This window comes from Natrix helvetica (assembly GCF_964273705.1).
Source record: "Natrix helvetica genome assembly, chromosome: 3".
NCBI classification, from domain to species: domain Eukaryota; kingdom Metazoa; phylum Chordata; class Lepidosauria; order Squamata; family Natricidae; genus Natrix; species Natrix helvetica.
The window spans coordinates 352,967-380,536 of NC_138549.1; the positions used below are offsets into that span (position 1 = coordinate 352,967).

Genomic DNA, 27,570 nt, shown 5'->3' on the forward strand with positions numbered 1-27,570 from the left:
CGTGCCAACGGGCAGCTGCCTTGGCGAAGCTCTCTCCAGCCCGCTCAGCCTCCCCGCCCTCGCTTTTATAATCTCACGCGTAATTGGCCTTAATCGGATTATTGCCGGCGCTGCGAGGAGTGAGGAACTTGGATAGGTCTAGTGGGCCTTCCCAATGACCCACGTGGTGCGTGGCGGGGGGGGGGGGGAACCGACGTCATTTCTCAGTCAGCATCCCGAGCCCCAGCCGTGGGAGGGAGGCCAACTCCGCCGCCCCACCCGAGCCCAGGCCTCTTCGACACGCACGAGGCTCTAGGGCCCGCGGGTCCCTCCCGGCCCGCCTCCACCCCTTTCCTGGGGGGTGGGGGTCGGCCTTGGCACCGGTGTTTGGCTGGCGCGCTCCTTCCCGGGAGCGCTAATGGGCCATTCGGTGGGCTTTCCAGGAGCCGCCTCGCCTTTCCGCGGCGAGGTTTGATTTTGTTCGCAGCGAGGGGTCTCCGGATTGAAGCTCGCTTCCCGTCTGCAAATGAGAGGCGGTGGGACCCTCTGCAATTACTTTTAAAACGCATTGGAGACTCGGCGGCGAGAGAGATGGCTCAACCCCGAAGCCCGGGTGAAAATGACGCTCGGAAGCCTCCAGCTGAACATGTGAATTCGGGGGGCGCCGGATTGGATGAGAAGACATCAAACGGAGGAGCGGGGGAGGGGATGGGGGGACATAATAGGCTCCATAATATCGGCACGCCAAGATAACGGCTGCCGATGGGCCCCCGCCCTATTAAGAGCTTCCCTGGCGCAAAGCCTTGACAGCGTGAAAGGGGGATCTAATGATATTTGGGTTATTAAATGCATGTAATTAATTTATGCACCACTGAAAATAAAGTTGGTTTTTTGACCCTCTCAAGATGCATTAGACGATGCAAGTCAAACAACTGTTGATAAATGTATCTGACTCTCCTCTTTGATTGGCAACAATCCCCCGTCGGAAAAGTTAGAAAGGCGAGACTGCCACAAAAAACCGGCTTTCTGAAACGCAGAATCGAAAGCCTGATTTGAAGCCCGGGACGAGGAGAGGGACAGCAGAAGCGTCGGAAAGCCCAGCCTGAACACCCGGGAGGCTTACGAAATGGAGGAGGAGAAGGAGAAGAAGAAGCTCTTCATTCAACTCCCTTCATCCCAGCCAAAAGATTAGACGTGAACTACACCCACCCACCCACCCCACCCATTTTGCCAGAACTGGTCCTGGATGCCGGTTTCTCTACCCGCAGCTTCCCGCAAAAACTGAAGGAGAAAAACTGTTTTGCTCTCGACTTGTAGCCCGAAGAAGGAGCAGGTGGTTCAGGCCAGAAGCGGCTCCTCGGGATCGCCAGCGCCAGAATTTGGGGAAGTGGGGGGGCAGAACGGATCCCGTTTGGCTGAGCAAAGGCCGGGGCGGTGGAGGCCGCTGGGCTCCTTTTCCCCGACGCCTGCCCGGACGGCGCCCTTGCAGGGGAAGACGCCCCCTTCCCTTCCCTGGCGGAGGCGGGGGGTGCTTTCCTTTCCTCGGGGCGCTCTTCGGGCGGCTCCCGTCGAAAGGGAGGCGAAGCAGAGCCTCCTGGGCCGCTTCCACGTCTCGCTTCTGCTCTTTGCGGCTCGCAGCTCGGAGAGGCCGCAAGTTGAGCGGGTTCCGCGCGGGGGTCCGCTGGCCTCCTTCGGGCAGAGGCGTGGTAGGGCCCTGTTCCGGCCGGCGATGACCCGGGCTCGGGCGTGACGTTGAGGCCAGGGAAAGCCGTGGGCTCCTGGAGGGGGACCTTCGCAGAAACTCCGCCCGGCTGGTCGCCAAGCGCGGGGCTGCGGGGGGAGCGGGAGGCCCAGCAGCCTCGCCCCCCTCCTCCCCGTCCCCCGGGCCCTCCGCTCCGGATTCAGCACCAAGGACAGAGGCCTCGGGAGGCTTCCTCGCAGGCGGCAGGGAGGCTCAGCCGCGGGGGGGGGGGGGGGGGGGCGAAGCGCAGCGCTTTCCTGCCCCTGGAGAGCCGGGCCAGGGCTGGGCGTGGGGTTCCGGCCCTTCCCGAGGCGTCTTGAAGACCCTTCCCTGCTCAAGGAGTTGTGGGGCCAACTGCACCGGACGAAGCTTCCGCTGGACCCGCGACTTCTGAAGCGCCTTTCGGGCGGTCCCGCCGCCTCTGCTAAGCTGTAACAATCCGGGCGGGGGGCATGGAGGGCGGGGCGCAGTCCGCTTGGCCCAGGAGCAGCGCAGCTCGCAGTCCGGTCCCTGAGCCCTGCTCTCGGGGGTGGAGGCGAGGGGGGGGTGTCGAAAAAAGGCGCGGTATCGGTCGGGGCGCTTGTGGGGAGGGCGCAGCCAAGGGAGTCTTTGCCTTGGGCGCTGCAAAGGGGCCCCTGCGAAGCCTTCGGCTCCGAGAGCGCCGTTGCGGCGGGGGTGATTAAGAGGCTTCCCGAGGGAGGGGGCGCTCTGGTCCCAGAAGTCGCAAGCCAAGCCGCCCCCTCCCTGAGCTCCAAGGCCTCGTCCCGAGCCGGCCGATTCTGCCGCCGGTGACTCAGTCTCCGGCCGTTGGAGTCTGGCGCAGCGGCGGAGAAGCGGATTGTTTACGACGGCTATTATTTAGGGCTTTTTATTGCGGCTTTTATTTTCCTATTATTTAGCAGCGTCGTTGACCGCCAGAAGTAGCGACAAAGCGTTTGTATTTTATCTCGATCCGTGCGCAGTAAAATATACTTTCCAATTAGTCAAATTTGCAGATTTGCCCCGCTTGGACTCGCTTATAATTTATAAGAGAAAGATGTTCTTTCTTTCTCTAAAGACCAAGGTGACTGTTCTTCATTTTCTCTCACCTTTTTTACACTTGATGTTCACCAGACTCATAATGTTAATTGGCTTCATGTACGGATCATCAGTTTAATGAAGGAATCAATCCTAGGTTTTATTCTTTATGACCCTCTGCCTGAACAGCGCGGGCTTTAATGGCGAATGGAACAAGTCCCCAAATTAAAGGCGCCAAAGGCCTCTTGCAGGACTCCCGGGAGGCGGCGGGAAGGGAGGGGAAGAAGGGGCATCCCACCAGCCCCGCTCCCAACACAGACGGGCCAAGGCGGCGGCGGCGGCGCTTCCTGGGTGCCCTGGATGGCGGTTGGAGAGAAGCGGAGGGGCTGCGCGGCGCTTCCTCTCATCTTCCTCCCTCCCCACCCCGGAAAGCGTCGCTGGGCAATGAGCCAGTGGGCCAGCAGGGATGAACAAGTCTGGCCTTGGATGGTAAAGGGAAGGAGAAGAGGGGAAGACGGAAAATGGGAGGAAGAGGAGGAGACAGGAGGAGGAGGAGGAGGAGGAGGAGGAGGAGGTGGAGGAGGAGGAGGAGGAGGAGGAGGAGGAGGAGGAGGAGGAGGAGGAGGAGGAGGAGGAGGAGGAGGAGGAGGAGGAAAGCACCTGCCCACAACATACCTTGGTTTCAGGTTAAAGTAGGAAGGATGCCTTTCTTTTTAATCTCAGCCAATAGATGCTGAAATGTAAGGGACAGTAACCAGAGTAAGGCATTGGCATAATGGAATGAAGTTACTGGAATAAAAATGTTCCGCGCACTTAGTTAGTATCTCAGCTTCTGCTCACTTTCAGAGCAAGAGTGGTCTTCATTGTGGCCTCTACCTTGTAGGCTCTCCTGGGCGGACACTGACTAAACAATGTTCCCAGTTGCAAACAAAGCTCATCTATTTAACGTGCCCCTGGCGATTACTCTCTGGCCCTTCTTTGCTTTTGGGCCCCCTCCATCTCTTAGGAAGAAAGGCAGGATCAAAGGCAGCAGGCAGACAAAATCTTTGCTCCCTCACTGAGTCAGAGATGAGCCGTTTTACATCTCCAAGTAGCATTTATTTGAGCATTATTACATCTATGCATTTAGATCTAAAACTTTGGGAAGACATAGGAATGCTCATAACTCCTTATTCAGCAGAAGAAATCTAAATCACCATAGTAGCAAGGGAGCCTTGGTAGTGGAAGATTAATTTATTGTTGTAAACACCTACACACCATTATTTTCTTCAAACGATCCGGAGTAAGACATATATATTGAAAAAGGTGTGGAGGCGGCGGCTTTGGAGCTGGACTGGAAGGCAGTCCCAAGACCCTCCTCAACTACGGAGTCCACTCTGGGCCAATTATTCCCTCTCAACAAGCCCACCCACCCCTGATTGTTATTGGCAGTGGCAATTGTGAATTGGGCAAAAACGAAGAAGGAAATAAGGCTGGGTTCTGGGTTCCTGTTCAACTTCACTTGAGAGTAAATCTTATCAAATACCGAGAGATCTTGTCTAAGTAAACAGGCTGTGGCACAATTACTGTAGGAAAAAAAATCTACTAAATCGGTAGCATTTATGCCAGAACCAATCCGGAAGGACTTGGCCACAAGGGCCGTCCTCCCAAGCACCCTCGCAATAGAATCAATGGAAATGGCTTCAGAATCAGGGAGAAACTTGACCACTAGGCCAACTCCAAACATAGTTATCAAATTATAATATCTATGAAGACAGAAGGAGGAATTATTAAAAATATAATTGAAGAGCAGTCATACTGATTACATTTAACTGACTACACTTAACTACAAATATAAACAAAGTGCAATTTAACTGTTGTCCTGGCTCACTGTTATTTTGGCATACGACCTGGAAAAAAAATTGCAAATCCTAAAACGGGGGCACTTTTAGGATCAAGACAATGAATGCTGTATTACTCATCATTAACGTTTGTCAAATAAATTTAGCTGTGAATTTCAGTGACATAAAGACAAATCAGTTAAGATTTAGAAATTGCACTCTTCCTAACATTAAGAGTAATTAATGGGAGACATCAATGCTATAGATATGCACACACAAAAAGAAAATGGTCACCACAATATAAAAAAAGATGTTGAGACTCTAGAAAGAGTGCAAAGAAGAGCAACCAAGATGATTAGGGAATTGGAGCCTAAAACATACGATGGACGGTTGCAGGAATTGGGTAGGTCTAGTTTAATGAAAAGAAGGACTAGGGATGACATGATAGCAGTCTTCCAGTATTTCAGGGGCTGCCACAAAGAAGAGGGGGGGTCCACCTATTCTCCAAAGCATTTGAGGGCAGGACAAGAAGCAACGGATAGAAACAAATCAAGGAGAGAAGCAACCTGGAATTAAGGATAAATTTCCTGAGAGAACAATTAATCAGTGGGTCGACTTCCCTCCTGAAGTTGTGACTGCTCCATCATGGTTTTCGAGAAGAGACTGGACAGTCATTCGTCTGAAAGGGTATATAGGGTCTCCTTCTTGAGCAGGGGGTTGGACTAGAAGACCTCTAGGGTCCCTTCCAACTCTGTTATTCTGTTCTGTTCAAATGAAACAGTATGAATAACCTTCACATGAAGAGGAAGAAATCAGCTGCCAAGTCAGATCCCACCCTGGCATCGTAGGACTTTCCTCCTTACCCAATCCAGTTCTTCAAGATCCTGATTTATTGCTCCATTAACGATGCATCCACATTTTGGATATTGAGTTTAATTCATTTCTTGTATTATTAGGAAATGTTTATTGGATTGTTTTTATTAGGATGATGTAGTTAAAAGATTTTTTTGACTATTACTTTATATCAAAAAGATAGAACTTCTTTCTTTGGGGGGGGGGAATGAACCGTAAAGTGGACTACAAAAAATATGGTTTTATATAAGAGAAAATAGAAAGAATGGAATCTTGAACCCGCTAGGAGACAAATGGGCACTACTGTAATGATTTCAGGAGGGGGAGAGTGTAGAGCGGAGCAGTGGGAAATGTGCAAATATAAGAAGAAAAAGAAAATGGGAATAGAACTGTGATGCCCAACCTATGGCACTGGAGCCGTTTCTTAGGGCATGTGAGGCATTGCCGTGTCAGCTCCAGCGTGCATGCGCATACAGGCCAGCTGATTTCAGCCTTCATTTTCGGCTGCTTTTTGCCCTCCGGAGGCAAAAAACAATCCAACGTGCAAAATGGAAGTTCGGGAACGGAGGTCCTCCGGGGGCGGGGAGAAGCCATTTTTGCCCTCCCCAGGCTCCAAGAAAGCCATGCACGCATGCACGGGGCAGAGGGATGGAGGTCACGCTTGCATGTGCAGGGGGCATGGCATCGGGGGCATTAAGTTATGGGGGTGGGCAAGCACCCTCGTGCTTTTGGCACTTGAGGTTAAAAAGGTTCACCACCATCCCTGGAATAGAAGAAGGGAAGCAGAGAAGACGATGTGAAGAAGGATTACTCTGCTGTCTTCAGCCTCAGTCAGAGCGACGGCACTGCCCCTCACCCAGGAAAGAAATCCAGTGGGCTCAGGCTCCCCTTTGTCCTCTGCATTGCACATAAAAAGGTTGTATAATATACTGATAGAAATAGAAACAGAGTTAGTTAAAGACAGTATGATAAAATGGGCACAAAATTTCAAAGAGCCAATAATGATGGAAACATGGGGAAAGATTTGGGTAAGAAATGTAAAATTTACGCAAGCTCAGAATTTGAGAGAGAATTTTTATAAGATGTTGTATAGATGGCATTTAGATCCCAAAAAGTTATCTTGTATGTATCCGAATTTACAACCTAAATGTTGGAGATGTGATTGTGTTGATGCTACGTATTATCATATATGGTGGACTTGCAAAAAAGTCAAAGCATTTTGGATAAAAATATGGTGGGTTATTCAAAATATACTTAAAAAGAGGATAAAGTTCCCAGTTGTTTTTGTTAGGTATAATTACAGACTATACAGTTATAGAGACTAATTTGATTTTGAACTTAATGACGGCAGCAAGATTGTTGGTGGCGCAGTACTGGAAGAGGGAAGAATTGCCTACTATTCAAGAATGGACGCTAAAAGTATTAAATCTAGCAGAGATGGCCAAAATTACAGCATATTTGAAGGACCATTCGGATGAGAAATATAAGGTGGAATGGAGAAGATGGATTGACTATATTCAAAATAAATATCGGACTAAAAAACTTCAATTAGCTTATGAGTGAAGGCACAAAGAATGTTACAATTTACCTAAAGTTAGCTTAACAAAAGAGGAATTAAAGCACAAGAGGAGGTAGGATGTTAAAGTCAGTTAGCTTATGTTAGCGTATGATTGTTAAATGTTTATACCCTGCATTTTGCTCTGGGAGGTTGGGGGGAGGGAGGGAAGGGGAAGGGGAAACATTTGTAAAATTTATTAAAACTTTTAATTTTAAAAAAAGATATCCTGAGGACTCGGATCCTCCTGGAGTCAGGGAGATCCTGACATTCTGGTCATGGAACTGAAGCCCCCGGAAGTTCATCATTTGCCCGAAAGGACCCTCCAATCCCTGCTTGAAAGGAAAGGGAGGCCTCCTTATTCCCGGGGAATAAATGGCCCTTCTTATTAAGGAGCTTTTCTCAATATTCATTTGCTTTCCTGTGTCATTTTGTCCTCTTGTTCTTTTTCCTCCCTTGGGGGGGGGGGGGGGAGTCTGGGGCAAGGGGGATCCTTTTTGGCCTTTGTCTTTAGGGATTCCATAACCTCTGATGCCCCTATCTACCCTTCCCTCTTCTCTTCTCCAGCCAAGCATTTTCCTTTTCCTCTCTGATCCTCTGCCTTCCCCTTCTTTAAATCTGTTTCACTTTCTGTGAATCTTTCTGTTCAATATGTAAATAGAACGTAAGTTTCCCTTCGGTCCGGACTGGGAGAGAGATTAGCATCCAGGCAGGCTCACTGCTCCATGCAAGCGGAAGGAAAATAAAGCCATGTCAATGGCTGGGCTGCTCAACAGGACCCTTTAAAAAAAGGGGGGGGGCAGTGTCAGCCAGCCAGCCGGTTCAGCAATTCCTCTCCTATGGGAAAATAAAGATGCCGAAATTACTTAACGGAATCCTGCTGCTTCTTCATTTACACACACACGCACACACAGCCCTTAACACTTCCTTAAAGGATCATGATGCCCCAGGAGATCACGGGTGATCAGCAATCTCTTCATATGAGAGATAAAAGGCTCTAAAGCCACGTTTCTGGATCTTAGCGCCTTTGAGCAGGGGGCTTGGGGGGGGAGTTCAAGGGTCAGCCTTAAAGTTGCTTAGGTTGGGTAGGTCGTCCTGAGGCCGCCTTTCTCGGCTGGGGCTTCTCAGGGCTCCAGTCCTGCAGGAGGTTGGGAAGGGTTCCAGGCGAGATGGTGACTCAAATAACCAACCTCTTTTTCTGAAGACCCTTCGCTGCCCACCGCTATCCCTCAGCTCAGCTGCTCAGGCCATGAGCTGTAGCTCTAGTAAAACACAAGGGTCGCCATGGAAAGCGGGAGCTCCAAAGGGCAAAATTTCACGAAATATCCATAACTACCAATTCATATTTGTTGGTTATTTGTATCAGATATTAGACTGCAATAAATCATAGAAAACAGGCCCATTCCATTCGCTCTCTGAATGAAGGGGGGGGTGGTGGAAACATCCCGACTGCCCAGAGGCAGGAAGCCCCTGGGAACAGCTCCAAGCAGCTCCCGTCCAGTTTTGACCCACCCGCCAGTTCTGATCCTTCTTTGCGCTGTCGTTCTCTCGGTGGTCCAGATCCAACAGCACTGAAGCCTCTGCCACGACGCTTTCCAGAGGAAGAGCTGGCAATGAAGAAAAAAAAAAGGAACCCAGAAGTGGTTGCACTCAGGGAAGGCCGTGCTCACATCCAGCCCAACTGAAAACAACAACATTGGCCGGACTGAGCAAGCAAAGCCTCCAGGCCTTGGCCGCCTCCCACCCAAGGAGGAGCCGCTCAATGGGCAGCCTTTTGCCCTGGGGACAGAGGCCACCAAAGGCTGCAATCCGATTCACCAGCCCTGAGGACGTTACAGGGAGGAGATGCAGTAAAGGCATCCTTGCAGAACGGAAGCCCCCAGGAGCCAAGGTGGAAAGCCTCCCCTGGCAGGAGCAGCAGCTCCGCTGCCGAAGGGCCTGAGATGCAGGGGAATCAGGCGGAGCTCAGCTGCCTTGCCAGGGAGCCCTTGGGGGGGGGCGCAAGGGGCTCCCCAGCCTCGCCTGCCCCACAGGATCCATCGGCCGTGGGAAAAGAAGTTGCTGGTAATTGGGTTCATTTAAATTAATCTTGACTTGAACATTGGGCACTATCTAATAAAATGGAATTCAATGGTGAAAAGAGTAAGGTTCTCCATTTAGGCAAGAAAAACGAAATGCACAGGTACAGTATAGGTGGTACCCTGCTCAGTAGTAGTAACTGTGAAAGGGATCTTGGAGTCCTAGTGGACAACCATTTAAATAGGAGCCAGCCGTGTGCAGCAGCTGCCAAAAAAGCCAACACAGTTCTAGGCTGCATCAACAGAGGGATAGAATCAAGATCACGTGAAGTGTTAATACCACTTTATAATGCCTTGGCAAGGTCACACTTGGAATACGGCATTCAGTTTTGGTCGCCATGATGTAGAAAAGATGTGGAGACTCTAGAAAGAGTGCAGAGAAGAGCAACAAAGATTATTAGGGGACTGGAGACTAAAACATATGAAGAACGGTTGCAAGAACTGGGTATATGTCTAATTTAATGAAAAGAAGGACTAGGGGAGACATGATAGCAGTGTTCCAATATCTTAGAGGTTGCCACAAAGAAGAGGGAGTCAAGCACCTGAGGGCAGAACAAGAAGCAATGGGTGGAAACTAATCAAGGAGAGAAGCAACTTAGAACTGAGGAGAAATTTCCTGACAGTGAGAACAATTAACTAGTGGGACAGAAGTTGCCTCCAGAAGTTGTGAATGCCCCAACACTGGAAGCCTTTAAGAAGATGTTGGATAGCCACTTGTCTGGAACGGTGTAGAGTTTCCTGCCTAGCAGGGGGTTGGACTAGAAGACCTCCAAGGTCCCTTCCAACTCTGCTATTGTATTGTATTACATTGTATTGAATCCAACCAAAATATAACTTAACTGGGATAGTTTTGATCAAGACATTATTCTGTGCCACTCGTTACCTTGCAATTATAATCCAATAGTTAAGTCACCAGAAAGAGGTAGTACAGGTAGTCCTCGACTTTCACCAGTTCACTTAGTGACCTTTGAAAGTTACAAGGGCACTGAAAAAAGGGGCTTAGGGCCCTTCTTCACAGTTGCAACCTTTGCAGCATCCCTGGGGTCAGGTGATCAAAATTTGTATGCTTGGCAACTGGTTCATATTTATGACGGTTGCCGTGTCCCGAGGTCACGTGATCCGCTATTGCAACCTTCCGATGAGCAAAGTCAATGGGGAGGTTGGATTCGCTTAATGACCAGGTTATTAACTTAAGAACTGCAGTGACTCATTTAACAAATATGACAAAAAGGTTGTAAAATGGGGCAAAACTTACTTAGCAACCGTGCTGCTTGGCAACATAAATTTTGGGCTCTATTGTAAGTTGTAAGTCAAGGACTGCCTGAACAGAAATGAAGTTGTTGCTTTCTAGAGCAGAGCAGTTTCTACAAAAATGCTGGCATGTGCTAAACAGGCTTTTTTAAAAAATCTACTTATCTTCAGTGTAGTCTACAGTTAATAAATCACAAAACACATTGGCAAACTCACGAAGATTTTTTTTTTAAAAAAACAAGTTTTAAAAAAAATCAGATAGTTGCAAAAGAGGGACACGTTCTTCCCAATTCACAGTAATTTTTTATTTGAGGAACGGGGTGATCGGTATCCTGACCGAATTTTGCCCTGGCCAGCCACTGAAATAGGTGCCCTGTGTTCTCCTGGGGAGTTCTCTGCTTTTGTTCTCACAACTGACTTTATCTTGCTTTTATAGGAATAATGGACTCACATGGGAATGGAGGGAATGGGGAAAATAAGGAATTGAAAGAGAAAGGGATTCCGTTAGTGATTTATTCCATGATGATAATCCGACCAAGGGAAATGGATTAAAAGCTGTGCTAAATCAGAGGTCCTCAAACTTTCTGAACAGGAAATTTGTTTTGCTCCTGGAGTGTTTTATTTGCTTTTGTTTGCATGTTGCTCTTGTGGTTGCCTTTTCTTTTTACCAGATCATTTTTTCAGTTTAGGAGCCTAGTGGCCCACATGAGGAAACCCAGTTTTGCAGCAATTCAGCCCCAAGGAGCTTGAGAAATCTCTCTCTGTCTCCCTCTCTTTCTCCCTCTCCCTCTCCCTCTTTAATCTATCTTCTGGAGGTGGGGGAGGTGAAAAATGGGCCGTTTTCGCCAGTTTTTTTGGCCTCCTGGGGCATTTGTATGCCCCATTCCCCCCCCCCCCCCCCCGAAGCATTCTGCAAGCCAAAACCACGGAAAACTGCTCCAGATTTTGGGCCAAAAATGGACAAGACTGGCCCATTTTTTGGCCTCCTGGGGCATCTGTGCTTATTTTGGGGGCAAAACTGAGCCATTTTGACCAATTGTTTTGGCCCCCTCGGGTGTCTGTGCACCCTGTTTTTCACCCACCCACACACACACACACACCTCCAGAAGCATTCTGTGGGTCAAAATTGTTGGCCTTACCTTTCCGTTCCAGCCCTTGGGGGTTGCAAAGGTACAGTAAGCCTTGCACTCGGCCGAAAGGTGAGCAGGGTGATGTAGGCAGGGCAGCCTTGTGGTCCTGAGCGGGCTGGATTAATGACTTTGGTGGGCCGTAGTTTGAGGACCCATGTGCTAAATCAACCACTTGCCAGTGCTGTCAATTAGAACAAAAACAGACGTCTTCTCATACGGAAACAGTTCCGGAATATGAGAAAGGCAGGTGACAGAGCTGCTAACAAAGTTGAGTGTCAAGTCATTGGATTGTTCTTTGGAAGGCAGGTGCTTGGCCACCTGGAGCAGCTTCAGGAGAGCTTTCTGCAGCTCCCAGGCTGCAGAAGAAAGAAGGGGAAAGGGTCTTCCTGGAATATCTGCCTCCGTCTTATTAGCCAAAGCAAAGTGAAGTTTCTAAGAGGGGTGAAGCTATCAGAGTTAGCCAAAGAGCAACCAGAAAGAAGACACCTTACCATTTCCATGTATTAGGAAGCCCCAACGGATGGGTCATCACTCACCTTCCCTTTCAATTCCCCCCCCCCCAACACCTTCCATTTTCTAAGTTTTTGGTTCTCTTCTTTCTTTTCTTTTTTTAAAAAAATGTATTTCCTCTTTAATTTTTCCTACCTGCACTTTCCTAAAAACTTCTGAACTGATTCCTTCCAGTTTGCAGAAGTTTGTTCCTTGGAACTTGGCTGTGAATTAATCACCATGTTTTATTTTGTTCCTTGGGCTGCAGAGCCAGCCTGCTGAAACTTATAAATAGCTGGACTGGTGGAAATTTAGGTGGGATGTTTTTCACCCCACTCCACCATTATTATGGACTTCATTTCCTTACACAGTTCAGGATAAACAATTCCAATATATTTTGTTTTAATTATTAGTGTTTAATGGGGCATATTGAGATGATGCTGTGTGGTGCATGGAAAAATGGTAATTTACAGTGTGCTGTTGAAGGTTGGAACTTGGCCGTGAATATTTTGTCTAGAGAGGGCAAGCAAGTGCTTCTATAATAATATTATATTTATAATCGACATGCCTTAATTGCAGCTATTTTCCCCATTCCTCTACTCCTAGCTTTGCAGTAGACAATGAAGTCCTTGTTAAAAAAAACACCCTAGGAGGAAAAAGGCCAGTTGCAGGCAGAGGAACGTTTTTTGCCAAGACAGATGTTTATCCCCTTGGGAATTTGGGCTTTAGCAAACCTGAATTAATGCTACAGTACAGTACATGAAGCCAGACCTGCCATATTTTATATCATGATATCACTCTCAAATGATGAAAAAAGTCTATTTTTATAACATAAATACTGGAAACCAACATTCAAAGATCCGTACGTATAAAGCGGTTGCATTAGTTTGGGAGGGGGGCATTACTTCATACCCCCCAGATCTGGTTCAGAGACAACAACAACAACAACAACAACAACAACAACAACAACAACAAAAGAGGCAATTCGGGTAAGTGCTGAAGATCTCAGTTCAGGAGGAGATACTGTTAGAGATCTTGAACATAAGTAGGGTGCCGAGTAATTTTCATCCCATTAATATACTAATAAGAAAAATGAACACATTTGCCTTGGAAGCAAAGTATGGTTGATGCCAATGGATGCTATCGTTGCTGTCCAGGAATGGCAACATTGATAGTTTTTGAAATAGAAGAACTGTGTGAAGAGAGAATAACATACTTTGGTCTAATAATGTATACCTTGAAGAGAAGAAATCACGAGAGGGTGGGGGGAGGAGAGAGAGAGAGAGAGAGAGAGAAGTTCCCTTTACCTTTTAAACCCAGGGACCCATTTAACTCACAAGAGGCCAGGAGGGAAGAAGACGCAGAGGAGACCTTACCCTCTACTTCCCACCGTGTGCCCTGGTGGTCAGGTGGTCTCATGCATGGGGTCGAGGTAAATCTTGGTGCTCCCCACACAGCTTGTGCTCTTAATGAGCCCTTCGAATGGGGCTGTGAAGCATTGCTGCCAGCTGTACAGGATGAAACTGAACTGAAAGATGCGACACTGTCTTTCACCAACTGTTAGCAGGGTGTCTTCTGTAAAGGTACGTGGGAATGGGGGCCTTGGGAGACAGGCAGAAGAACCGCAGCAGGAACGGGGTAGTAGGGCAAATGATACAGAAGGGACCCTCCCTGGTATCTTGGGCTGCAAAGACAAGAGTGAGAGAGATGGACGTTGAGATGTACATCACTTCCCATCTGGACTTAATTTTAAGATGTAAGAGATGCTCCCGCGGCAGGAAAATGTAGACAACATCAAGGAGGTTTGGGCTTTGACTCAAAAATACATCATTGTTTTGTGAAGTTCTTGAAAAACTTTCTCCTCTTAACATCTTCTGTCCTCCTAAAACGCCTTCTCCGGAATTGCAATGCAGAGGATAGTTGGTCGGAAGATAGACAAGGGGAGGAATCCACAAAAGGATTATTAAACATAATAATTATACATATGATGCTCCTGATGCACTGAGAAAGCAGAATTATTCACCTAATGCTTAAGCTTTCAGGAAAAAGCAACTCAGGAAGAAGTCTTATTCTGCAATTAAATATTGGAAGGCGTGAATTTGCTCCGATCTGAATCCAGTTATTGATTGTTGATCATCAATCTAATCCAATTTAAGCATTCAAATCAATTAGGAAAATCGAGGCATTTAATTCGATTCTTTGATCCAAATAGCTGACAAATGTTGACCAAACCCTTCCCAATCACTGACTCAGATTGAGGGCACCTCCTTTAATACAGCCTTCAATTTGACTTTCCAATTCAGTTAGGAGAACAGATTCAATTTGGAACTTCAAGCAAATTGGTTTTAAATTGAATCTCAGAATTAAAGTTTCTTGCAGTCCTAGTGAATATAGGCAGTGTTTGCTGCAAGATTTTGAAAGGTTTTTTTTTCAACTGAAATGCATAACTCTATCTGGTGCTGAGTGTCAGCTTTTTCACAAAACCTTCAATTACATCAAGAATATTTCAGGTGCAGCAATTCTGTGACTTTTCTGAAAACAGCAGATTGAGGCAGGCAGGTCTGTGGCCAGAGATATATCTATGTTTTCGTAGATTTTCACGGGTGCTGGTCTTGTTGTATTCGGGTCTTTTCCCATGTAAGATTGAGATTGTCTTGGAAACATTTCAGCGAGGTCTCACTCGCCATCCTCAGGCTGGTGTTTTGGGCTTAAAGTGTGATCGGAGCTGCCGTCCCTCTACAAACCTTGGTGGGAGGGTGTGGAGTGCTGGCCCCATTTCAGCAAGTGGATTGATTGGATGTGTGGTTGTATCATGATTGGTAGATTGGTGCTGATTGGTGCTGGCTGTGTGTCCATTGTTGTTTCGTGTTGTAACGGCCTGGGTGGTGGGTGGGGCTCGTTTGTTGACCAGGGCTGGTTTCCAGATGTCTGGTAGGCGGGAGGTATCGTCATGTTTATTCATGTTGTGGGGGTGTTTTTCTATTTCGATAGCTTCCATAATTATTCTCTTGTTGAAGTGTTGTTTTGGAGATTAACCTGGTTCCTTCAAAATTAATTTCATGTCCTGTAGCTTTAAGGTGCCGGAAAAGGGACAAATTCCTGTTACAAATCTTTCCTCTTGAAGGAACTCTCAACCGACCTTCATTAAAGAAACTTCAGCCTCCCCGGTTTCCGAGGGCCTGATCCTGTGGGCCAAAGAGCCGGAAAGCGAGAAGGCGAAATGAAACAGGGGCCTCCTCCGAGAAGTCCCAGGTCTCATTGTCTGCGTGGCGTTTCGTCTTGGACATTTCACATGCGGCACTTGGGGACATTCGGAGGAAAGAAGAGCAGGACGGATGGGACTCAATGCCCCCTCGGTTACATAAGATGGTTTTCCCTCTTCCAATGCCCACAGCCCAACAGAATTAAAAGCAAGGTCTGCACAGCTAGTCCTCAACTTACAACCAGTTGGTTAGTGACCATTAGTATTCAAAGGTACCAAGTTCACTGACAAAAGTAACTCGCAGCTGCTCCTCACCCTCACAACTGTTGCGATATCCCCTGCAGCCACCTGATCAGAGTTTGGGTCGCTGGGCCACCCGCAGGGGTCTTTAGGGCAGTCGCAGCCTCCGCCTCCCCCCCCCGGATGTGTGTGTGGGGAGTGCTCAAGGGGCTGCCCTTTGCCATCTTCCCAGCCAACTTCCTTTCACAAGGAATTCGCTTAACAACTGCAGTGACTCACTTAATAGGGGCAAAAAAGATCATAAACCTGGGTGTGACTCACTTAACAACGACCTTGCTTAACCACAGGCATCCTGGCTTTCACTGTGGTCATTAGCTGAGGATTACCTGTGCAGTCGTGAACCCATTTCCAGGGGCCACACTGCACACACTACTAAGTCCCTTTACAAGACAAACTCTACAGCTGCTCGGACGAAAGGAAGGGCCAGCCAAGCTGGGGTGGGTGGATGGAGGCCAGGAAGCCCTCCTTGCAGGGTTTAAGTGTCCGCAGTCAGCTTGGTGGGTGGGAAGAGCTGCCTCCTGCGGCCCCAGGGGTCTCCAGGCCTTTCTTGCCTTTCAGCTGAATCAGACCTTCCTCTCCCCGCCCGACTTGGCCATGTAAATACTCTCTCATCACACACAGTCCTTAATTACATTCGGTCCCATTGATGCCAATTACAAATCATCCTTGATTAAACATGGCCCCATTGTTAATTGCACATTATCCTTGATTACACACTGTTTTCACCCTGTTGACTGACGCAGGGCTCCTGATCCTTCTCACGGAGGCCACTGAGCAAGGCCTCCCTGGCTTAAGTCTCTGCTTCCGATTCCTCCAGGGCGAATCACACCATTTCCCCCACTGAATTTAATCCTGTTATTTGCACCCAGCATTTTTAACCGACTGAAGGAATCTGGAATAACTCTGTCTTGTATCAGACCCAAGTTTAGGTCAGCTGCAGATGTGGTTGGCATTTCTTTACTCCTTCATCCAAGCCATGAATAAAAACATAGGCAAACCCTGTGGCAGGCCTCCCTGGATCCGGGAGGAACCGTTGGATGAGAGTTTTATTTATTTATATCCTGCCTTTACTATTTTTATTTTTATAAATAAGGAACGTATTCAGGTTCAAATGTGTGAGTGCCGAGACAGGGAACCTTATCAGACAGTTGAATGTAAACCTTAGGGAGGCTCCACGAATCCTCAAGGTCACCGTCAGAGACCTTGTCAAGGGAAGGCTTGGGGTGACTGGGACACCAACCACAATGACAACACAGGATTTCATGCCTTTCGGGAAAGGACTGGGTCAGATCCAGAAGGCAGGCGCCCACTCTCCGGGCAAAGACCTGGCCCTGCCAACTGCTCCGGGGGGGGGGGGAAGGTTGTCCAAGAGCAACACACATGGGGTGGGGAAGGGTCATTTGTGGGCTGAAAGCCCACCCTCTGCCTTTTAACTTTGCAATTGTTCTCTTTAACTTTAATCTGTTTTCTAACTTGGTTTTTAACTATAGCTCATGTATAATTCTATTATTTTATCTGTAAACCACCAAGGCACACAAGCGTGATGATCAATATAGAAATATGATAAAATAAGAATGGAAAGGAAGACCCCAAAAGAAGATAAACATTCAGGCCTATCACTCATCTTTCTCAGCGGAATGCCTGCAAACACGAGATGTGAAGACTTCTTGCTGTTCATCCCCGTTTTTGCAAAATCTCTGGGACTTAGCAAAGTCTTTTCTTAATGAAATCCTTGTTAATTCTCCAATCCCCAGCTGCATGAAGATGAGAGAGATGCAAATAGTCTGTCGTGTCATTCAGAACTGCTATTCCCTCCGCCCCAAGTATTTCAACCGGCACTGTTCATCGCAGGGATAAAACTGCCCGGCTTCTGGGCTGGGCCTTCATTTTATCTGTGCGGCACAGAAGCGTAGAGGGCTGCCTACAGGAGGAGCGAGTGATCTCCTTTTCTTTTCCTTTCTCTTATTAGGCGTTCTGGAATTTTCTTTGGGTGGGTGAAAAACGTATCAAGAGAACGGATTCAACCTCTCCTCTCTGCCTGGAGAAAATTCCTCCCAGCCTTAATAGGAAGGCGGCCGAGGGGAAGTCAGAATCAAGAGAAGAGAAGCTTGTTGTATTGTATAGGTTTACAGCTGAAACTACTGCACTGAATGTTATCCTGTAGAAAGCAACGTAATCATTTCTTAAGGTTCCCTCCGGGAAAGGCTGCCTCTTGTAAAAAAATAAATAAAAAATCCTCCTAAATAAAACTGGATGAATGTGCCGAGGGGGCCCCGTCTTCCATCTCCACCCTGGGCCGTCCTGCCTGGGGGCTGCAGAGGTCTGGACTGGGCAGAACAGGGCCATTCCACCCTCGTAAGGCGGGAGGGCTCTGGGGTCCAGGACCCCCATTCCTCAGGATTCTCCACCTCTTGTCCTGCACAGGGGGTGGCCTTGCAGAACTGGTGTACAATTTGGGGGTCCCGTTGGAAAATCCGGCCCAGCCGCCACCCTTGGAGCGCTTTGTGCCACCTGGCGGCCCTGCCTCAGCTGCCGCCTATTGTGCTGCCCAAGTCTCGCAGGCTGCCCGCTTGCTTGAGACGTGCAGCCATGCAGAGCGAGTGAATGGCTGGCAAACCCAAAAACTTCGGCAAGGAGAGGGGCCCACAACCCAGGAGCCAGCAGCAGCAACCCAACACACACACACACACACCCCTGTGCTGCTCGCTGCGTGTTTCCAATGAGCAGCCTCGGGAGCTGGAATCTAGAGGCCACAACTGGGCAGGTGGGGAAAGGGCCAAGGAGAAGGTGGTCTGAAACTACAGCCGGCGGGAGAGGTCCATTCTGCCCAGCAGACAGACTGGGCTCTACTGCTTTTTACAACTTGGTACAAAATTCTGTTCTTTTTACAAGCAGGACACAAACTCTTAAATATCTAGAAGGTCCCAAAAGGCTGAGAAAGTCTGCTGTTATTACAAGTTCAAAACCAAACCAGGTGACTTGGGAATTTCCACTTTCTCTCTGGCCAGAATCTCTGGCATACAGGCGGCGTTTTTATGGGACGCTGGTGTTTCTCGACTCCGAAGGCAATTCTTACTAAGGCTGTTGATGTATGTGGCTAATCCCTGGAATGTTACTTTAAGGTATTGTTTCTTTAGACACACTGCTCGCTCTTCCCAGTTTTTATTGCATGATTTACCAAGCTTACCAGAAACCCACTTTAATGCTCCCTTAAATAAGGAAAACGTCCGGCTGGTTTCTATTCCTGCTTTATAAAGTCGGTGGCACCCTTTGTGTAGGAGAGGACACGCAAGTGCCCTAAGACACAATGTGCTACTGAAAAGCCCCAGCAGGAGAGTCAGGTACGGTCAGGTGAATTCTGCTTTGAGCTTCCAAAGCCCTTCCCCTCCCGACTGCCTGTGGAAAGTGCAGAGGTTTCTCAGAAGTTCCCGGAAGACGCAGGACTGCTCCGTGGTCAGTTTGGACCCAAATTCCTGCAGGATTTCGCGAGTGCTGGCCTGGCCTGGCAACTGGGCCTGGAAAGCCATGAAGCTCCGGATATCCGAGAGCAGCTCATCGTGCTCTGTGGCTGTGGGGGCCCCGGGGGCCCTGTGCTGAAAACTCCCTTCAGCCGGATCCGCCCTCTGTTGGGATCCAGTCAGGTGGTTCCTCTCCCTCATTTTGGCCAGCAACGAAGAGGAGTCCAGGGTGCTTGAAGACGCCTCTCCATCGAAGTGAGAAAGTCTGCTACAGGCAGGTTCTCCCCTCTCTTTCTCACCCTCCTGCAAAAGGAAATCAGAAGGGTGGGAGGAATTCTTCTATCATAGAACTTAAAACAGTTGAAAGTTCTTTCCTGATTCGTGTGAGATGCCAGTATCCTAACAGCAGCGTAACTCCCTTTATAATCCAGGAAGCTATTTTTTGGGATGTGATCATTATGAATTCTTCTCAAAGCACTTTTGAGAATTTATTAACCAATTTATTAAGGAGAACATTGTGAAGGACTCTGTTGAAGTCCCACCATGCCACTCCCCCCCCCCACTCCCCGGTCTACTAAGGGAGCAACAACCCCTGTCAAAGGAGGAGAGCTGCTCAGCCTCACCTTAAAGGAGACATTTATAAGGCCTCCTTAAATGCCGCTCAAAACGCTTACTTTTGAAATAATGGGGACAAGCACACACTTCAAAATGTAATTTTGTAATATTATGCATAATCAACGCAACTTCTGAGCGGAAGCCATGGTTCTGCAGGCCTCCATCCACCCTTCCGTCCTCATTCACTCCCACAAATGGGTGAATCGCTCAGAGCTGAGCGATTCCTGGCCTTCCTCTGCTGGTGCGGATCTTAAGAGGAATCCACTTATTCGCCCAAGTGGAGAATGACTTCCAAACGACAAGAGTAGTTTTGCAATGGAAGTAACTGCCAGAGGAGGCACGTCTACCGTTCTATGGAAAAAGAGCCCTGAATTGGTGAGGCCTTGAAATAGGGATGCAACGGCATCCCTATTTCTTCCGTGAAAACCCAGGCTGAAGAACTTGTCTTTGCCATTCCCTCCCTCCCCTCCCACCCCCTCATCCACATACATTATATTGCCAAAAGTATTCGCTCCCCCATCCAAATAAAACAGAATCAGGTGTTCCAATCACTTCCATGGCCACAGGTGTATAAAACCAAGTCCCTAGGCAGGCAGGCTGTTTGTGCAAACATTTGTGAAAGAAGGGGTCGCTCTCAGGAGCTCAGGGAATTCCAGCGTGGAACTGTGACAGGATGGCCACCTGCGCAACAAACCCAGTCGTGAAACTTCCTCGCTCCTAAATATTCCACAGTCCACTGTCAGCTGCATTATAAGAACGTGGAAGTGTTTGGGAACGACAGCAACTCAGCCACGAAGTGGTAGGCCACGTAAACTCGTCCAACATCAGTGTGTGACCTCACAAATGCTCTTCTGGAAGAATGGTCACAAATTCCCATAAAGACACTCCTGAACCTTGTGGAGAGCCTTCCCAGAAGAGTTGAAGCTGTTATAGCTGCCAAGGGTGGACCAAGGCCATATTGAACCCCATGGATTAGGAATGGGACGTCACTTACGTTCATATGCGAGGGAAGGCAGGTGGGCGAATACTTTTGGCAATATAGTGTATATTCCACTTACGGGTACGCCTTTTAAGATACGTTGGATTGTATTCCAGGTTAAACCCCTAGGTAGGCCTTCCATCAGACCACCCTAGGAAGGCTACCTGGGCCCTTCCCGCCTCATACAGAGGCGGCTCCTGGGGGGCTCTTGAAACCTGAACATGGCTTCCAAAAGGTGGCCAAGGTGTGGTGAGCCCCTTAGGATGTGACCAAGGAGACGTAACCCCATTCATCAAAAGGCCCATCTAGGAGGCTCCCCCTGTGGAAGTCAAGAAGGGATTAAGCGGAGGGCAGCATGCAAACTGAGATCAAGACTGGAACTTGTCATCAGGAGGCGGCTGGGCTGAGCTGCTTCTGTATGTACGAGGGGAGTCTCTGTCGGGGGACGTCTTACATTCACTATGAGTTGTTCATGTTTCAACTTGCACTTTTTTCCTGAAGCCTGATTGGAAGACGATGATATCATGAAATTTGGGTTCCTCTTCTGGCCAAATCTGCTTCTGAAATTAAACAGAAACCAGAGGTATATTCTTCACAAACTGATCGCAGGGCATCCCAAGGCAGATACATTTACATACAGACTGATCATAGAGGGCCAAGTGGCAAAGCAAAACATGGGAAGGCTTTCTCCATGTACACCTCCTGCTGGCCTCCAACCACAAATTAACTCGTCTCTTCTCCCCCCGCCCCAAACTTCCCGAGTGCCATTTTTCTATCTCATTCCCATTTTATCACTGCTTGTGGGAATTGGGTATGTCTAGCCTAACAAGAGAAGAACAGGGGAGACATGATAGCAATCTTCCAATATCTGAGGGGTTGCCACAAAGAGTGTGGGGGGGGGGGTGTTTTCCACCTATTCTCCAAAGCACTTGAGGGCAGGAGAAGCAGCATCGGATAGGAACTCGTGAAGGGGAGAAGAAGCAACCTGGAACTACGGAGACATTTCCCGACAGTTAGAACAATTAATCAGTGGAACGGCTTCCCTCCAGATGTTGTGAATGCCCCAACACTGGAGGTTTTTAAGAAGAGATTGGCCAACCATTTGTCTGAAATGGTACAGGGTCTCCTGCTTGAGCATGGGGTGGACTAGAAGACCTCCAAGGATCCTTCCAAACCTGATATTCCGTTATTCTGTAACTTATACATAACATTGATTTGGAACTGGGAATATTTAAGCTTTTGGCAAGCCAGTGTCCTCGTGTCCTATTAACTTAGTCAAGAAATAAGAAGACATCACCCACCTCAAAAATGATTGTTTTTATTCCGGTCACTGACCAGAATTTATCTCATAAAACAATGCAAATGAGAGGAGGGAAATCTCTCTTGCCTAACAGCCAAGGGGAATTAGGGTGGCTTCTCCTTCAACATTTTAGGAGACTTTCCAGGCGTTCTTTTCAGACACTGAAGCCCTGTAGCTATTTCAGGATGGCTGAAGTACAGAATCGGCCCTCACCCTTCAGCAAGAGGCATGGATTTGCGACTGGGCCGGCCGGCCGCCCACCTTCTCTCTGAAGAGGTTATGCCTTGAGATGCAGCGGGCGACCCCATCCGCCATCCTGTGAGAGAAACCACCCTGAGAGAGCCAGGACGGAGGGCCAAGGGGCTTACTTGAACCGAGTGGGGGCGCTGTTAGCCCAAGGAGAAGCAAGTCCCCGGTAACGTTGTCGAGAAGCCTTCAGGGCTTGGAGGGCATCTCGAGCCACACGATCGGCCTCTGCTTCCACCAGCACATAATCTGGACTAGAAGCTTCCATTATGGCGTCGTGCTTCATTATGCTGTGTATGCCTGGGAGAGAAAGGAATGAACGGCCTTTAAAAAACCACAATCCCCCCATTCCTCCTGCCTGCACGTGAAACTCAACCACTGGCCTGGAAGGGCTGAGCCAGAGTGAACCTGCTTCAAGCTTGGCTGTTTTGCTTCTAGAAAAGCAGGCTCTGCATACCAACTTCTAAAAATAAAACTGCTAATTGCCCCAGAAAAGAAATGGGGAGAATGACACAATCTGTCCCAGCCAATATCTCCTTGTCTGGGGAATTCTGGGAGTTGAAGTCCACACTTCTTCAACTGGCCCAGATTGAGAAAACCCCCAAGTGGGTTTACACAGTGAACTCTGAAAAACTCTGTGCATAACAGACTTCCTTGCCTCAACCAATTCACCATTCTAGGTAGGGTATTAGCTCCTCTTGGTGGATTGGAGGGAGAAGTCAAGTGGGGCGGTTCTACATTTGTATTAATACTGGCTAATTTCAATAAACCCCACTGGCGAGAGCCAGATCGATCACCCTCTAGGCTCCCGAAGAAACTGGCGGTGGAGGTGATACCCCGGCTGCTGTCCGTAGTCGTTTTTGAGAGCCTGGGGAGGGCCGGTGCAGCCTCAGGAAAGGGGAGGGCTGTTTCCAAAAGGGGAAAGAGGCAGGAGCTTCCCATTGGAGGGCCGTGCTGGACAAGAATTGTCCGAGGGTTTTGAAGAACAGGGTTTCTTCTGTGATTCAAACAGTCAAAGCTAGACATGGATCAGGTAATATTTCTGCAGGCAGTGGATTTGACAGCTGGAATGAATAGTTTGCATAAAAGTTTCCCAGTTTCTGGAGGCAGAAAAACATTCTGATAATTCTATAAGTAGTTTACATGTGCTACATTAGCTCAATTTGGATTTCCAAAATGATTTATAAAAGGGGTCCAGATCTTGCAGGAGTCTGGATCTCTGTCACACTTGGAATTATTTTTAAACAAAATAGAAAAGAGCAGAAGAAAGTTACCTGATTTTTTGAAAAGCTTCTCCAAAACGTAATCGTCGCTTTTCGCTGGCTCTTGCAGCTCCTCACGATCTTCCTTCTGGCATTTTCTCTGCTTCACCAGGTGGGGAACCGGCACCCCCTCGAATCTGGCATCTCGAGAACGTTTGGGCCTCTTCCACCGGCCCTTGCCAGGCCCCGGGGCTGAAGTGGGCTCCCTGGGGTCAGTGAGCAGCCGATGATGGTCCTGCTGTTCCCTGGAAGGCAGCCTCTCCTGGCTTACCCCGCCTTCGCTGACCGGCATCGCCTGGCCCTTCCCCTTCAGTGCTCCTCCTCCTCCTCCTCCTTCTTTCAGCTGTGGCGGGGGCCCCTTCACCACCCCTGAAGGCTCCCCTCCGGTCCTCAGAAAGAAATCTCCGTGGGCAGCGGGAGTTTGGGTGGGGTCTTTTGGAAGGGGAGGAGGAGACGTTTCTGAGTTCCCCTCGACTGCCTCCCCTGCTGCGAGGGCTGCATTTTCATGTTCCCTTGCCAGGAAGGAATCGGCCTTAGTGGAAATCAGCTTCGCTTGGCATCTTTTGGAAAATTCAGAAAAGTTGGCACTGCGACGCTTCGACGGCCGCTTTGGTGCTGGGACATCAGAACCGGTTCCTGAAACGCATTATCACACAAACCGTCACCGGCTGCTCATGCCTCTCTCCACCTTTCAACATCACCGTCCCTCCGCTGGCACACCTGCGAAGATGGCGCTGGTTTCTGTCCCCTGGGCTCCGTCCGGAGTGCTCAGGGTGAAGAGCTCGTAGAGGTCGTTGGATTTGAAGAAACGCCTCTGCTTGGGGTCCTTCAGGATCCTGTTTGTCAGGAACTGTTTGAATATTTGCCTGGGAAAATAAAACATGTTGTGATGAGGGACGTGACGTTCTCTGTCCCAAACACACGACACGTTTTTCCTGCTGCATCTAAGGTTTCTTCTCTCTCTCTCTCTCTCTCTCACACACGGACAATTCCACTATGCATAAACATACTGCAGAGCCCAAGACTTAGAAAATGTTTAAGGAATCAGTGGAACAAAATAAACAATTTCAATAAAAGGTAACACCTCTTGCTGTGTTTAAATTCAGAATTATGCTCAATTTCCAGTCCCTGGCTTTTGCCTCCTGCAACCGTAACTCAAAAAGGTTTGCCATCAAATGATCCACTCCAAAGCCTTCCACCCTCCCTCCACCAAGGCAAGAAGGGGCCTGGGCAGCACAACCACAAGGGGGAAGGGCGCTGGCAGAAGGCAGGCAAAGGAATCCGGCCGCAACATCCCACTGACCTGTGGTAAATCTTTTCCTCAATGGTCCCTGCGGTGAGAAGCCGGTACACAGTCACGTCCCTGGTCTGGCCGATCCTCCAGGCGCGTTCCCGAGCCTAGGACACAAAGGGCGATGCTTTGCTTTTCAGGCGATACCGAAGGACCAGGCGGGTTGTTGCTGGGCTTAAACGCGGGGAGCTCCGGAGGCCCTTCCTCACTTCCTCTGGGTGGCCCTCAAACCGTTGGGAAGCTTCCCTTCCTGCTAAGCCCCTCCGGGTGGCATCCATTCCCCAGGGGGCAGAGCAGACGAAGGGCCACTTTCCTCCTGCAAGTAAGAAGGGGGGAGGGACACTGGCTCTCTGCAAGGTCCTTCCCCCCCGCCCCCGCCCCCTCAAGCCTGCTCTGGTGAAAGGGGGAGACCAGGGCGCCTGCAAAGGGCTTCCTTCTTTCCCAGCGACCTACCTGGGTGTCCGTGCTGGGATTCCAGTCAGGGTCATAGATGATCACCCGGTCGGCGCCTGTCAGGTTAATCCCAAGCCCACCAACTCGAGTAGTAAGGAGAAAGACAAATATGGAGGGGTCCTGTGAGGATTTGCAAGACAAAGGAAACATTTGGAAAGATCCACCTCACCCTTTCAAGGGACACGGGAGACGTTTCTTTCCAAAGGGAGGGATGGGAGCGTCAAGGTTTTCCTGCTATGTAACTTTATGGCCCGCTATTCCAATCGTGTAAACGGCTTAGAGGGGGCCGTAAAGCCCTGTGAGGCAGCATCCAAGTCTCAGGGCCGTTGCTCTAGAGCCGTGATGGAAAACCTATGGCACGCCTGCCACAGGCGGCACACGGAGCCCTTTTTGCTGGCACGCAAGCAGCTGCCCAGCTCAGACCCACCGCGCATCCCCACGCCCCACGCCAGCCAGCCGATTTCTGAGGGCCTGGTGTTGGCGGGAGACCCGTGTGAATATGTGGTGGGTAGAGGGAGGTCTTGGGAGCATGTGGGGGGGAGGGGGGGAGTGAGCATTCAGGGGGGGGCAGCACAGCTCTCCCATGCCCCATTTTTGGTGCTTCACACCCCCCCAGGCATGCGTGGGCAACCCTTGTTTTGGTTCTAGCAGGCCTCCCTGTGAAGCCTCCTGGCACCAAAGGCGGGGATGGCTTTGGCTCTCTCCTAACGGGAGAAGTTCAGCACTCAACCTTGACTTGAAGTGGGGAGCCGCTCCGGATTTCATTCCCCAAACGGGTTTGCCCCACTCAAAGGGGTGGGGGGAGGCCAAAAAGAGAGCGCCAAAGCCATCCCCAAGCTGAAATATTCCAAGCGCTATGAATCACATGTTCCCGTCGAAAGAGATTGGGAGTTCCCCCTCCCTTTCCATTGCAGGAGAGGTGGCCAGACGGGCGGGCTCTCTCAGCCGCTGCCGCTGCCGGGTGAGGATAACTCTCTAAAAAACCCTCTTCTTCCCACCCCCGAGGGGGAATCGCCGAGAAAGGGGCCAGGAAAGTGGCGGCGCTTGGCTGCAGGCACGTTTGCCAGCTGCCTGAAGTTGAGCCGGCCGCCTGGCGATGCAGGTCCAGGGAAGAGCAAGAAGGGGGGTGGGGGGCTTTTTCTGGAAAGAGGGGAGGGGGGACAGCGGCCATAGCTCCTTCACACCTTTTCCCTTCCTGGGTGTGCGTGTGCCTCCTAAGCGCCTTTGGCTTGAAAGATGGAAGCAGGCGCGATGATCTCCACCGGCTTCTTTTCAAGTGATTTTGGTCATTAAGACGGGGCACCATCAGCTTTTCTTGCCCATTTCCTCTGCCTTCAAGGGCGACGTGGGTCTGTATTACGGGTGTGGGGGCTCATGCATGAATGCAGTTACTGAGCTCGGCAGAAATAGCGCACAGGGTGCACAACTTTCCAGAAAAAGCCCCCCACCCCCCTTCTTGCTCTTCCCTGGACCTGCATCGCCAGGCGGCCGGCTCAACTTCAGGCAGCTGGCAAACACACCGGCAGCCAAGCGCCGCCACTTTCCTGGCCCCTTTCTTGGCGATTCCCCCTCGGGGGTGGGAAGAAGAGGGTTTTTTCGAGAGTTATCCTCACCCGGCGGCAGCGGCTGAGAGAGCCCGCCCGTCTGGCCACCTCTCCTGCAATGGAAAGGGAAGCTGCCTGAAGTTGAGCCGGCCGGCCGGCGATGCTGGTCCAGGGAAGAGGAAGAGGGGGGGGGGGGTGTTTTCTGGAAAGAGGGGAGGGGGGACAGCAGCCATTGCTCCTTCACTGCTTCCATCCCGCTGCTCCTTCCCCTAGCCAAGTTGGACTTGCTTGCTCCCAAGCACACTTTGTTGCGCTGCTTGTTTCCATTTAGCTGCCACCCGAACGCTTCAAAGTCCAACATGGCTAAGGGGAGGAGCAGCGGGAGGGGCAGCAAATGCTGCCTTGCTCCCTTGAGCGCCCGAGCCGGCCAGTCACTCTTGCCTTTCCCCCTGCCGCTGCGGCTTCCCTTCAGGGGCGGCAGAGCTGCGCAGGAGGAATGCCGGAGAGAGAAAAGGAAGGATTAGGAATCCTTGTGCGCAAGGCCGCCGCCTCTTCTTTACCACCCCCCTCCCTCTGCCCAGTTTGGAGTGAGTCTGAAGTGGTTTGTGGAAACGGGGGGGAGGAGAAGCGAGGCCCCAGAACAGCTGCAGACGGAAGGGCTGCTCGGGTGCACGGGAAGCCAGGGAGGGAGGCGGACATGACCGGTCGGCTCCTCCTCCTCCTCCTCCTCCTCCTGCCAGCCTCCAGCATGACACACTTAAGGGGTTTTCAGGGCTGAGTTTGCACACTAGGGTGCATGATGTGGTACCGTGCGCGTGGTGAGGACACACGGTTGAGCTCAGCTCAAGCTGCTCTGAGATTGCAAGCCACCGCGCCGTTACTTGGGAGGCTGCTTTGTTCACGGGCCCTGCAGGGCAAGCCAGCTTGCGGTCCCCGAGAGGGGTGGGCTGCATGGGCAGAGCATTTCTGTAAGGGCGGCATGCCAGCAGCAGTCTGGGCGGCTCGCTC

The 27,570-nt window shown here is 49.9% G+C and overlaps 1 protein-coding gene across 2 annotated transcripts in view; it reads right to left on the minus strand.

Moving 5' to 3' along the window:
* Positions 1-12,717: 12,717 nt before the first annotated feature.
* ERCC6 (ERCC excision repair 6, chromatin remodeling factor) overlaps positions 12,718-27,570 on the minus strand; it is a 49,401-nt gene continuing 34,548 nt past the window's right edge. For both annotated transcript variants that reach the window (XM_081948418.1, XM_081948419.1), the window contains exons 15-21: positions 25,019-25,138; positions 24,578-24,672; positions 23,995-24,140; positions 23,287-23,910; positions 22,135-22,312; positions 20,921-21,026; positions 12,718-19,175 (exon numbers count right to left, since the gene is read on the minus strand). In XM_081948418.1, coding sequence (XP_081804544.1) covers positions 18,762-19,175; positions 20,921-21,026; positions 22,135-22,312; positions 23,287-23,910; positions 23,995-24,140; positions 24,578-24,672; positions 25,019-25,138 — 1,683 coding nt within the window. In that variant the 3' untranslated portion in view covers positions 12,718-18,761. The remainder of the gene's footprint in view (positions 19,176-20,920; positions 21,027-22,134; positions 22,313-23,286; positions 23,911-23,994; positions 24,141-24,577; positions 24,673-25,018; positions 25,139-27,570) is intronic.